This window comes from Lynx canadensis, chromosome D4 (assembly GCF_007474595.2).
Source record: "Lynx canadensis isolate LIC74 chromosome D4, mLynCan4.pri.v2, whole genome shotgun sequence".
In the NCBI taxonomy this organism is placed as follows: Eukaryota; Metazoa; Chordata; class Mammalia; order Carnivora; family Felidae; genus Lynx; species Lynx canadensis.
The window spans coordinates 16532140-16545577 of record NC_044315.2 but is presented as its reverse complement, the minus strand read 5'-3'; the positions used below and the strand labels follow the sequence as shown (position 1 = coordinate 16545577).

Genomic DNA, 13438 nt, shown 5'->3' with positions numbered 1-13438 from the left:
AGAAAAGGGCGGGTCCTCGGGAGCTAGCTGCTGGGCTTTACTCACAGGAGAGCGTGAATGTCACTGTGTTACATGAGGCTCTGCTCTGGCTTCCTTTTTAAAAACTCTTAATTTTGGATCGGCTAAGACCAAAGGCATAGGGCCTCTGGAGCACAGGCAGAACAAGCTGCTTGGGATTTATGCTTTTCTGGTATTCAGTTTGCTTGGGGAGCAGGTGGAGAGGTGAGACTTATACTAGGAAGTCTTAATACTCCAAGCCTCATATCCCCTCTTGTATTCTGTGTTTTTGACAAGTTGCTAAAAGAAAGAATCCCAGGCCAGACGGATGATCTAATTGCAAACTGCATAGGAAATAGTTTGGGCTTTGGGGTGTATTAGTTCTACGGAATAACTCCGATGTGTTTTCGTTATCTGTCAAGTTCTTGCTCTGTATTTATAGTACAGCACTTTGGAGTTGAGAGAAATTAGAGGACCCCCCCCCCCCCCTAGAAGGACATATCAAATCCTGCCTCCCCTTTTATTGCTGCTTTTTCTAACAAATGTAGCAAAGAGAGTGAATATAAAGAACCAAGCTCTTTCTACCTCTTCGTTGCCAAAAAAAGCCCCCCAAAACAAAAAAAAAACCTCAAAAAACAAAAAATATCAAACCCAGACACAACAGGTTAGAGAAAAAATGTCTACATGAAATGGCATCGGGGCCCTGGGTCCTGGTTTCCTCTGTGACTCTAATTTTATTAGAAAAAAATTGCTGGTGGTCAAACCTACAGACTGCATTTCTCTGGTGACAACACAGTGAGCACCAAAATCAGTTTCTTTACCCACTTGAAATCCAAAGGAAAAAAAAAAGTGTTTTATGTGTTCTGGTGAAAAATAGGAAATAGTGATTGTTTGGTCAAAAGAGTCCTGGACTCCACAACGTTATCTGTGGCCGAATTCTTAAAACAGGAAAATGGCTCCAAATATTCCCCCCATCCCCCCCACCCGCCGATATTTACCATCCTGACAAGGCTTTGATGTCATTGATAGAAACAGAGTTCTTATACAGAGGCCGTGCATTATATTTATTCCTTTGTAGACGTTATCTCTGAATTGGTACCATCCTGCCATCGACGATAGTTGAAGATTCTGGCTGGGAAAACAAAATCCTGATTGTCTAACATAAAGGTAACATATAACACAGAAGGTAAATAATATAAGAGAGCCTGACTGAACCTCCTTTGTTAGTATGTATGGGATTTTAGGTCACAGTGCATGTGCATGTATAAGTAATAGTCATATATAATATTCTCAGATATTATATGCTTATTACATACATGCACAGCGCTTTCCAAGACAGCTACAAATTTACACATGCATCAGCTATCTAAAAACATAGAAATAGGTAAGCCTATTAAGTGGAATTTTCTTAAATTATATTTGAACAATTAAAGGAAAAGTAATCATGTAAAGTACCGCTCTGTTCTTGTACGTATCTACAATAAAATTCTATAAACAGTTGTCTCCCAAAACATACCCGAATAAAATAAAATTAAAAAAAAAAAGATAACACCCAGTGTCCTATATTTGTATATTTATGGTCATTTCAAAAACAAACAAATAAAAGAGCCCCACTCAGGTGCGTATTTACATTCTTCAAACTGTAGCGGTGAAAAATAATTCTATTAAGTGCAGGACATTCCTAATGTTGCAGTAGTGACATTTTTCTTAAGTCTTCATGAACACATTGCTTTTGTCTTAATGGTGACGCATTCCACGACTAGGAGACAGTTCTCTCGTTGCCTTCATTTGCAGACGGTGGCACAGTCAGGATTAAAGAGCTCCTTGTACAATGGAGGAAAGAGTGTATTCACTATGTCTGGATGTGATTGTTTAAATACCTGCAGCTTCTCCCCGTGCAAGTTGCAGACCGCCGTGATGGTTGGTATCTTGGCTATTAACTGCGGAGTCAGGAGACCAGGGTCGGGTGTTGTGGGGGGGGGGGGGGGGGACGGGGAGTAGGGGGGTGGGGAGAAACAAAAGGGGAAGCTCATTAGTGCTCTGGCTTCTGAATCAGGGTCCTTCCTGGCCTGGGATGAAGGAAAATGGTTTTGGGAAAAGACGTTCACAAAGAAAGAAGGCTCACTTTGAGCTTCTCCTTCTCAACAAAACAAAACAAAACGGACCTCCTACCCCCCTCGGGAAAATAGAGAAGGCAAGCCAGCGGGGCCAAGCTTCCTGAGTCACTGCTCTTAAATAAAATGTGTATGGGAGGTAGTCGAGTTTAATCGATACGAGTGGGTGCTTTGCAGCCAGGCTGACTGAGTCAGAATCCTGGTTCCAAAATAGCTAAATGGCTGTTTGGCTGTGAAATACTCGGTCTCAGCTTTCTTATTTGTAAAATGGGCCTACTCATATTGTTGTGTGCACTGAGGTAGTTCATATAAAAGTGGTAAGAACACTATAGGTGTGAAACGCAATTGGGACCTAATATTATCTATTATTTCCCAAAGATTTTTATGATATGAACACGAGATTCTCGGTTTTGGAAGGCGATGTTGTTAGGAAAGGTAGGACCTGAACTGTACGAGGCGCGATCCATAACTGTCAGGACTAGCCTGCCTGAATCTTTCTAGTTCTTTCCCACTGTAATGCATAGAATGAAACCTATATTTAATCAAGAGAGAATTTCAGAGGTCACTGGCACTTGCTTCCTTGAGGCATTTAAAAAACTCGTGGGGGAATATCCACTTACCATTGGTAGGTTTTATTGTATATGCATCATGCAGGATGTGATTTTATTTTATTTTTTTTGAGTTCAAATACCCAGAAGACATTTTAAAATGTCCACAGTTTGCAAAATGCTATAACGTTCTTAGAAGATGAACAGCTCTAGCTTTTCACATATTTATAATTTAGGAACATGTAGAATTCATCATTTCATGTCAAAATTAGCTTAAAACCAAGTATCACTGTGATCAAATTACTGTTGGAATCAGATGTGTTCTCATATAGAGAATACTCTCAGAAAAGATAAGCCTGATAGTTTATATAGCTGACCATAGGAACACTTGAAAGTGACGATAAAAATAAAATGAAATAAACCCCATCTAGTCCTCAGTTAGGCTCATTGTGCCCCCTCCCCTATTCGGTAATAAGAAGCAATTTTCAGCCTTTGGAGTAAAAGAGCAAATAGATAATTAGTTACTTTGTGGCTCTTCAAAATCAGAAATTTCCACATTCATTAACTTTCCTTTTAACAACTCATGACTATGTAACCACACTATGAGCAATTCAAAATACCATAAGGATTAGAGCTGTTGACATATTCTTAAAGGGATCTAGAACACATAAAGAAATCTGGGGTGCGGACTTTCCATTTCCAGGGCTATTTAACGACAGGGGTAGCAAGAAGGAATGTGAAATCTTTGTTTATGGAATGGATGTTAAGTTTTAGACTGAGAATCCAGACTTTCTCTCCAACATTGAGTTACTTAAACCCGTAGCAGGCACTCTGCTAGCTGTCAAAATGCTTAAGACAGTACGGTTCTCTGCTCACAGCCACCTTGTGAAGACAGATGTGAGTAACGTTACCACACGGTCGAAAGCAGACTGAAAACCTGCGGTGGGTGCCATGCAGGAATGATCTAGAAGTGGTAGGTAAAAGGACGTTCTGACTTCTTCTGTCAGGCCAGGGAAGGCCTCCCCGAGAAAGGGCCATTTAAGCTGAGCTCTGAGGTAAAAGCAAGAGCCAAACAGATGTTGGGGTCCATGATATGCCGCAGGGCCAGGCGTAAAGATGGCCTCGTGCTTAGCGCACTGGAAGAATTGAGCAGTATGGGTGAGCAGGTCTGAGGGAAAAGCTGGAGAGATGGACGTGACCAGAATACGCAAGTCTATGTTAAGACGCTTCGGAAAGGTTTCGGGCAAGCAAGAAAGATGATAAGAATCACACGATCAAAGAGTCACTTTGGTTCCGGGGTGGAAAATGGTGTCTTTTCCGTATTTTCACAGGTAAAGATTATCCCAGTGTCCACATAGCTAAAGTCCCTTGGGAAATCATCCAAGCTCTCTCAACCAACTGGTTCACACAGACGGAGACTACAATTTGGAACACTTCTTATACATGACGGTCTCCCTGAAATAGCTATTGAATGCAGGGAGGTTTTGAAAGCTTTCTATAATCATCTGCAGTTGAACTGATGCTATGCAGAGCTCCTGAAACTTCCAGATGTGATTCTACAATGACTGCTAACCTTTACTCTGCATAAGAATCACTGGGGTGCTTCCTAAAAATGCAGATTCCTGGGATCTACCCCTAGGGACTCTATTTCAGTAAGTCTGGGTGGAGCTGAGACTCCACGTTTGAAACAAACATCTCCTGGGATACTGATAGACTCGGTCCATGGAATGGACATTAAAAGACACTATTATAGGGGCTTCTGGGGGACTCAGTCGGTTAAGCATCTGACTCTTGGTGTTGGCTCAGGTCATGATCTCACAGTTTCGTGAGTTCGAGCCCCGTGTGGGGCTCTGCTGGCAGCACGGGACCTGCTTGGGATTCTCTCTCTCTCCCTCCCTCTTTGCCCCTCCCCCACTTGCACTGTCTCTGTCTCTCTCAAAATATATAAACTTAAAAAAAAAAACTATTACAGAGGTTCAAATCATATAAATTTACAACTAATTTTCAAAATTGAAAAGTAAATTCTGTATCAAATTTGAAACAGTCCTGGGAGCCAAATGGAAAGTCAGCTCCTTTTCAGGAGGCAGAAACAGAATCATCATTCCCAGAGAAGGGGGGTTCCATTTACTTAGCTCTATTAGTTTGCTGGGGGGACCGGTAATGGGATTCCCTGAGTTCCCTATGACACACAAATACAACATAGAGAAGATTAGCCTAGTGATAAAACAAAAACAAAAACAAAAACAAAAGCTATGGGTTAGAAAGCCCAACTGTTGGGTTTGAATCACGGGCCTGCTATTTACAGCTGTGTGATCTTGGGCAAGTCAGTTAACTTCTCAGCTTCCTTATCCGTCAGACAGTCCCTACCTCAGAGGATTGTTGTCAGGGTTACCTGGGTCAATACAAACTGTCTATAGCGGTGCCTGGCACATGGTGGCCATAAACGTGTTAGGTGTTATGCTTCCGTTTCCACATAATGTTTCCTTCAAAGAGAGGAATAGTCAAGGCTATGCTCAATCAGGGGGCAAGAACCCAATGTAACCCTTAACTGAGCACCGAAAATGGAGTCACGTGTTAACGTATGGGGAAATCAGCCATTTACTTTTGTTGAAATGAAAAAGCAACATCATATGGATGATCATTTTTTTGGAGCAATTAAAGTAACTTGCTGATCTAATAAACTGTGATGTATAAAGTAGAAGCCTATAGAATTCTTTTTTTAAAATTTAATTAATTTTTTAAATTTACATCCAAGTTAGTTAGCACATAGTGCAACAATGATTTCAGGACTAGATTCCTTAATGCCCCTTACCCATTTAGCCCATCCCCCCTCCCACAATCCCTCCAGTAACCCTCTGTAGCATCCTATATAATTCTTAAAACTTTTTTTTTTCCTTTAGTGAAGGGGAGATATGAGAAATTAGATGCATAAGAGGATGACCCTTCTGTAGTTGCTCATTTGCACTGGTAATATTTAGCCATGAGTTCGGCTTTGGAAAATGAATATGGACTCTTGCTTCCTTCCTGCTCCAAACTGGGGTTTAAGAAATGTCTGGTTCGGGTCCCAGTTCTTCCCTCTTTTATGGGATTTGGATCTTATCCCTGCTGTTCATCTGTATAATGGGCCGGGATGGTGAGGATAACTTTTTCTTAAGGGCAATGGGGCTGCTTGAGCAAAGAGCACCCTAACCTGCGTGCTCTTGGAAGAGGCTGTTTTAGAAGCCTCCAGTCAGCTGTGGAAATAGAAGTTCTGATAGACAGGGGCATCCATCACTCCGGAGGCGGGAAGGGCCAGGAGGCCATGTGGACACAGCAGCAGCACTTGTCAGAGCCCAGAAGGGCCTGGTGGAGGAAGCAGCAGGCAGTCACTTACTTGCTCATTAATATTATGTACCGCAGCTGGGGGACCCCCATTTCAAAGGGAGTTTAGAGCAGCCTCCGCAGCAGTTAATGGCTCAACAACTTTTTAAACAGCTGGGGAGGTGATCCAGAAGCATTTGGAGATGGAGGGGGTAGTCGATTTCAAATCATCATGAAATGTCTTCATGTTTAAATAATCCCCATAGCAGGAGTAGACAGAGGGTCTAGAAAAAGGCATTTTCACCCTCCTCTTTCTCTTATGACCAAGCATTTCCTATAAGATAAGGAAGCTTTAGCTTATACCTACAGGGGTTGACCAGAAGAAAAAGCGGCTGTTGGAGAAGGGCTAATAATCCTATGCTTCTTTCTAGGGAGTGGTTTTATGAGAAAACCCACAATTTTATAACGAGTACATTCGATATGGAAAATGGAACACGCAGAGGGTAAAACTAGTGATTTTGTTCATACGGGCTTCCCGGCCATTGCGATGCCCTCCAACCTGAAGCAGGAAGCCAACGATGGTTTGACCAAAGTGGAAGAAACTTCAAAATCACTGATAAACACAGGGCACATCAAGTGAGGCTAACTATATCTATTTCACTTGCTCACTCGCTTTTCTATATTTTTTATTTTGCTATTTCCTTATTTCTTTATGTTTAGCTAGACCTAGACACATGGATTAGAATTGGAATATAGGATTTGAAATATTCATCAGGTCATAAGCCTTCCCTGCCCCTCCTCACCCCATCCTTGGCATCCATGTGGAGCTGGCCAACTACAGTGGCAGTGGACATTGATTCATCTGTGGTCAGAATCTGGAATTGGACCGAGAGCCAGCAGCTTACTTTCTAAATGTAGCAGAAACTTCCAGTAAGTGAAGAAGCTGAGAGCTAGCTGTATTTCACTATGCGGACCAGGGAAGCAGACTCAGCTGGTATTCAGGGAGGGGAGAGAAGAAGGAAGGCTTTCCGATTCCTCGTTCCAGGGCCACCCTGAATGGTGGCCGAGTTTTCATCCTTAGGTTCCACGAGATCTCTCTCCGTTATTTTATTTTTTTCTTTTTGCTTAAGCTAGTGTGAGTTGGTTCCTATTACTTGTTATCACAGACTTCTAATGAATGCACCAACTTCCAACTTGACGTGTGGGAAATTGCATCAAGACCTCTCTTTTCATTTACGGACCGTTAGTCTAATGGAGAACTCTGGGATGTCTGGGTGTTAGACATGTGGCGCACGCCAGCAAACTCTGGACGGCTAAAATGGACCAAAATAATCTGATCCTTCACAGGAATTCTGCAGGGGAACCGCTCAGGAACACCACCATGTGTCATCACCACTTTCTCCCTTGCATCTGGCACAGAGCACATGCTCCTAATAAACATACGCTGAGGTGGAAAACTACCCCAGAAGAAAGCTGTATTTCTTGAGTATGGATTCAGAATTTAAAATCTTGAGTGACGTGCTGAATTGCTTTCTATAGTTTTGCCTATGCTTGGGTTATTTTAAAGCATAAATACCATTGTGAGGAAGCCGGAGAAGCCGAAGTAGGCCTTCTGGGGTGCCCGGTTTCACCCGGGGAAGTGGTTATGTGGGTATGTTACCTTTGTGAGTGTTCACTGCGCTACTTATCATTTAAGAGCTTTTCAGCATGTGTTATACTTTAAAAAGCATGGGAATTTTTTTTTAATTTTTTTTCTTAATGTGTTTATTTATTTTTGAGACAGAGAGAGACAGAGCATGAATGGGGGAGTGGCAGAGAGAGAGGGAGACACAGAATCGGAAGCAGGCTCCAGGCTCTGAGCCATCAGCACAGAGCCTGATGCGGGGCTCGAACTCACAGACCGCGAGATCGTGACCTGAGCGGAAGTTGGACGCTCAACCGACTGAGCCATCCAGGCGCCCCCATGGGAATTTTTTTAACGTCTATTTATTTCTGAGAGAGAGAGAAAGAAAGAGCATGCATGCAGCAAGTGCACAAGCAGGGGAGGGGCAGAGACAGAGGGGGAGAGAGAATCCCAAGCAGGCTCCGCACTGTCAGTGCAGAGCCCCACATGGGACTCAATCCCACGAACCATGAGATCATGACCTGAGCTGAAATCAAGAGTTGGATGCTTAAGCGAGTGAGCCACCCAGGCGCCCCAGAAAGCACAGGAATTTTCAAGTCTGAAACAAAGCCTTAGCCAAATAGAAAGAGGAATGAGGAGGCTCATCATTTGGGTAGGGGCTCCCAATACTTGCTGGACAAACTGCTCTTTAAGATTAAAGTGACCCCAAATCCCTAAAGCCACCTATTAAGAATTCTAGTATAACACCTAGTGTCTTCCAAGAAGAAAGCAGACTTTAGATAGCAACATTTCATTATTAGTCAGGACATAGTCTGTTTTGACCTCATTGAGAAAACAACGAAGGTCAATGTAAATGACGCTGTGCGGTTCTCATCCATCTCTCAGTCAGGATTTGCTCCATAGACTCTATCTGTGAATCAACATGGTTTTTTTTTTTTTTTTTTTCTTTCTAAATCTAAATCAGAAGCACACCGTTAATGTGAGAGTGACCAGGAATGACTCCTTTCAGGTAAAATTTCAATTTGTTAGCATGTGAAATAGGGCTGTCTAAGCCTTCCATCTTGTAAGGTTTTATTTACTATCTTGGTTCTGTTATAACAGAAAGAGAGGCTTCCCTATCTATGTTGACGGTACAGTTTTGCTGCTGTTATGCTAGAAAGGGCCTCAGGATTTAAGACGTTAGTGTATCTGTTGGCTTGTACCTCTCCCAGCTCAACCCCTCACAGTTCTCTCTGGGAAGGCTAGAGCCTTCCAGATCTGAGAAAATGAACCTCAAAGAAACAGATTTGTCACCACATGGTGCAAACATTGTTCTTGTTCAGGACAATCTCTTTCCACAGTTTACCTGAGCTCTCTCCTGTGTTTTCATTAACATGGTGCAAACTTAGACGACTACCTTATGGATTGAAGGGTTGTGGTGGAACATCTTTCCTGGCAGCAAAGGCTTAAAAAGAGTGGAAGAGAGAAAGCCACAGGGTCAGGTAAGAACTTTTTGGCCATCCAGGAATAGGAGGAAAGAGAGGAGTGAGAGACATTCTGAGCTTTAGCATAATAACTAGACTCCTCCATATTCTAAAAGAATTAGAAGTTCCGTTGGCACAGAGCTGTATGTTTAAAAACACCCAGAAGGGTGGCGTGGCCCATCTATAGGGCATGACAAGGCACGAGCAATTGAACACTGTTTGGAGAAGTGCATTGAAAGCATGGTCGTCGCTGAAGTTGTGGTAAAATAAAATGGCACTCCCTCCAGTCCCTGCATATGGCAAGATGAGTGAGCTTGGGGATCCGACTTGCCCTACGAGCTCTCCACGCCTTTCCATTGGATATGTGTTGTTACGGAGTTTGCTACTTGTAAACTTCTCAGTACAGCCTGGGGCAAGAACATACCTTCAGGAGGGCTGCGTGTCTTTACAGGAGTGCTAGGAAAAGTTAATATACTGCCTAATATCTCATGACTCTGATTATCCAGGAGACTCAACAGTAGGGGCTGCAGACTTTACCAAACAAGCCTCCAACTATGGCCTGACCCAGAGGCTGCACTTAGGGTAGGGCTGGGATGTGAGCAAGTCGTCCCGATCAAAGCCCAGCCTTTGGCCATGAGTGTGCTGCCACAACCTGGCCCGAACTAACTTGGCTCCTTTGTTTCCTTCACCCTCTGTCCTCTAGTCTGAGCAACAAAAATGGCAGATTTAGTGACTTGTCATAAAGGAAGCCCAGAGTCCAGAGAATGGAATTGTCACCAGTCTGCAGCTGAAATAGTCACTGCACCCTGGCAGTGGTCATGCTGGTCTCAGCTGAGCGGAGAAAGAACCACAGGAACAGGAACTCCCCCAGCACGCTCCTCTCCCAGGAAGTAAACACCTCAGACTGAGCCACCACAGCACCCAAAGCACAAGGTGATGGAGCCCTGGCTGAAGGCCTGACAGGAATGCTGAGCTCCGGCCGGGGGCTTCGAAAACACTGTGCTCTTTGCAGCTTTGGGGCCAGAATATCATCCTAAGCTAGATCACTGTAGCTTCAAGACTTTGAAGCTTTAAGACCTGGTGAGAGCAGTCTATTTCTTTATTAGCTGTAATGGTAGAATTACTAAAAAGTCCTTAAAATGAGCCCGTTGCACTGAGTATTAGAGGATGAATGAAGATGTCAGGAGCAAGCTTTGTTTTTCTCTCTTGGAGTCAAAGAACATTCTACAGAAGGGACCTTAATGACCAGCCAATCCAACCTACTCATTTCCTAGACAGGGAAAGTGAAACTCAGAGAACAGATGGGAGCTTAAAAATATATATGTTGTGGGGTTTTTTTTTTCATTTCTTATTTTTATGAGCTTCGCGAAAGTGACCAGTGTCCTCTTGTTTCCTGGCTTTTGAAATCCAGGATGCAGACAGATCTAACCATCACTCATAGTTCAAACATACCTTGTACTTTCTTACCTCTTATCATTTCCCCATCACTTAGAATGCCAAACCCCATCTCAGCCCTCCAACTTGCACTTTTGAAAAATGTTTATTTATTTATTTTGAGAGACACACAGAGAGAGGAAGCATGAGCAGGGGAGGGGCAGAGAGAGGGAGAATGAGAGCATCCCAAGTAGGCTCTGTGCTGTCGGCCCAGAGCCCAACATGGGGCTCCATCCCCCAAACTGTGAGATCATGACCTGAGCCGAAATCAAGAGCTGGGTGCTTAACCAACTGAGCCACCCAGGCGCCCCCAGCTTCCATTTTTTGAGTTTTCATCCATTCGTAATTAACTCAAAAACACCACTTCGAATAAAAATTTCCCTGCCGAAACAGAATTTCTTCCGTCCACAGCTACAACAATAGCACTTACATACCGTACCTATTATGGACGTGCAGCTTGCTTGCACTTAATACCACTCGGTCCTCACAATAACCACATGACCTTGACACTATCCTTAGTCACATTTTACAAATGAGGAAACTGAGGCACAGAGAAGTTAGGCCACTTTTGCAGGGTCACTCAGCTAGGAAATGGCTCTGATGGTTTATTACAAATATGCTACATACCATCACGATGCTGATAAGGAAAGGAAAATAAATTCTCCAAAAGGGTGTTTTTTTTTTTTAAATATAAATAACTAAATCAACAAAATGATTACTATATTGGGCTTGAAATTGTCTAGTGAGTGCATACAGAATTCCTGAATTCTCATACCGTCCCTAGGTCCAAGTTTGGTCAAAAGGATAAGGCACGGCTACTTGAACTTTCATTTCAGGAAGTGAGCACGGCTGAAGTGTGGTGGAGACTGTTCTTTCAGGATGAAGCCCAGTGACTGTACCCGAGCCCTGCCTCTCTCACCTGATATCCGTTACATTCCTTCAGGGGCAAACTGGTCGGCACTATAAAAAGTCTTTGCACATCACCCAGAAGGCAGATGTACCCCGACTACCACAGACTTGAATACCACAGTCGGGTATGCGCACATTTTTCTAGAGATGGGTTTCATGATGTTTGCCAGGCTCCCCAAGGGGTCTATAAATAACAAATATTAAGAACGGTTGGCACTGTTACAGAGGCACTGTAGAGGCCGAAGAGTTCCATGGTTATGAAGGCAGAAGGAGAATTTCTGCAAAGATGAGAATTTGTGGTAGGATAGACAAATAAAATGATTTCTCTTAGCGGGCACGATGAGAGGGCGTGCCTATACATCGATAGCACAGGGTCCTCACAGGGTTAAAGCAGTCAGGAACCTGAGACACTTACCCATCCCTCCTGCCACCCCCAGCCCTTGACAGCTGAGGAATCTGATACTTAGACAAATAGAATGACTCAGCCAAAGCCACAAAGTTCAGGACTGGGATAAACTAGAATCCACCGCTCATTCTGTTTCATGGTCCCTCCACCTTAGCTGGTGGTCCCTCCTTAGTTTCATGGTCCCTCCACAGAGCATCCTATTAAAATGTTGACTTACAAGGAGGGGCCGCACAAACCCCTATACCTACACATGACCTGTGGAAGCAATGCTTTGTCATCTGGCTCCAGTGAACTTTATACAAGAAATAATCCTCTCCGGGGCGCCTGGGTGGCGCAGTCGGTTAAGCGTCCGACTTCAGCCAGGTCACGATCTCGCGGTCCGTGAGTTCGAGCCCCGCGTCGGGCTCTGGGCTGATGGCTCAGAGCCTGGAGCCTGTTTCCGATTCTGTGTCTCCCTCTCTCTCTGCCCCTCCCCCGTTCATGCTCTGTCTCTCTCTGTCCCAAAAATAAATAAACGTTGAGAAAAAAAAAAAAAAAATTAAAAAAAAAAAAAAAAGAAATAATCCTCTCCTAACTCTTTCTCTGCTCCCCAGTTTTACAACACTTTATAAGAATAGGACTGAACTGTGTACTTCTCCCCTGAAAGATGGCGAGTGGAGAGGGGAGGTGACCCACAGTCAGTGTTTTATTTTTATTTTTTGTTGCCATTAAATATCTTTCATGCTTCAATTTCTGTCTCCTTTCTATAGCAAATGCCTCCGACTGCCACCCTTAGAACACCAGGAGGTAGAAGATGGTGTAACCGTGAAAATTTATGCACTGTAATATCTTAAACCTCAAAACATCTGTACAAAAGCAAAAAATGATAATCCTCATTATCCTCACATCAAGGCCTTAATTTTAAGACGGCAAATATGGGGAGGTCTTTGGGACATCCAAAATGCAGGAAACATCCCCTTCCATTAAGTGGCCAGATGTATTTATGGTATATTCTGCAGAGCGATTATAGAAACAGATGCATATATTTCTATAACCATCTTTTCTGCCCAGGAGATCTGCAAGCATGTGGAAGGTTTGCCTTAGACCCAAAGAAAACTGAGGTGCAGAGACCAGGTGATTTGTCCTTGCTCACATAAGAAGTAGAAAGTTCTACCAAAGATAACTATCACTCTTCACTGTAAAATGAGGTGTTCATTTTAATAAAAATGTCACCATAAAGAAACAGCATATTTGATTCATAGAGGTTTTTTTTTTAAAGGAGCCTCTGTATGTGTGAAGTCATATCTGATAATATCTCAGAGAGAGTCTTCCCCTTTTTTTAAAAATAAAGAACTTTAAGAGCAAAGTGGGAGGGTTTTAATGTTTATAAATATAGACTAGGATTCCTATCATCTTTAACCAAGAATATGCCCCATTTCCTAGTTGCTTACCGGCTAAAAAAGTCCAGTTCTTAAGAAATCAAAGATACTTTATGATCTAAAATAATGCTGAGTATCAATCATGAGAATATACTTCCTCTTATGAGGATTCTACTCCGATAAATATCTCTTCTTAAAGATCACTATTGTTAATTAAGCTGAACCGAGAAATTGATGGCATTTTGCCCCTGGGATTCTTCACCATTTTGAACGGACCCCAGGGCA

The 13438-nt window shown here is 43.1% G+C and overlaps 1 protein-coding gene across 1 annotated transcript in view; it reads right to left on the bottom strand.

Moving 5' to 3' along the window:
- Positions 1–952: 952 nt before the first annotated feature.
- The window catches only part of RORB (RAR related orphan receptor B), a 57636-nt gene continuing 45150 nt past the window's right edge, over positions 953–13438 (bottom strand). The window contains exon 10 of the mRNA XM_032595511.1: positions 953–1937. Within this exon, the coding sequence (XP_032451402.1) occupies positions 1782–1937 (156 nt within the window). The 3' untranslated portion in view covers positions 953–1781. The remainder of the gene's footprint in view (positions 1938–13438) is intronic.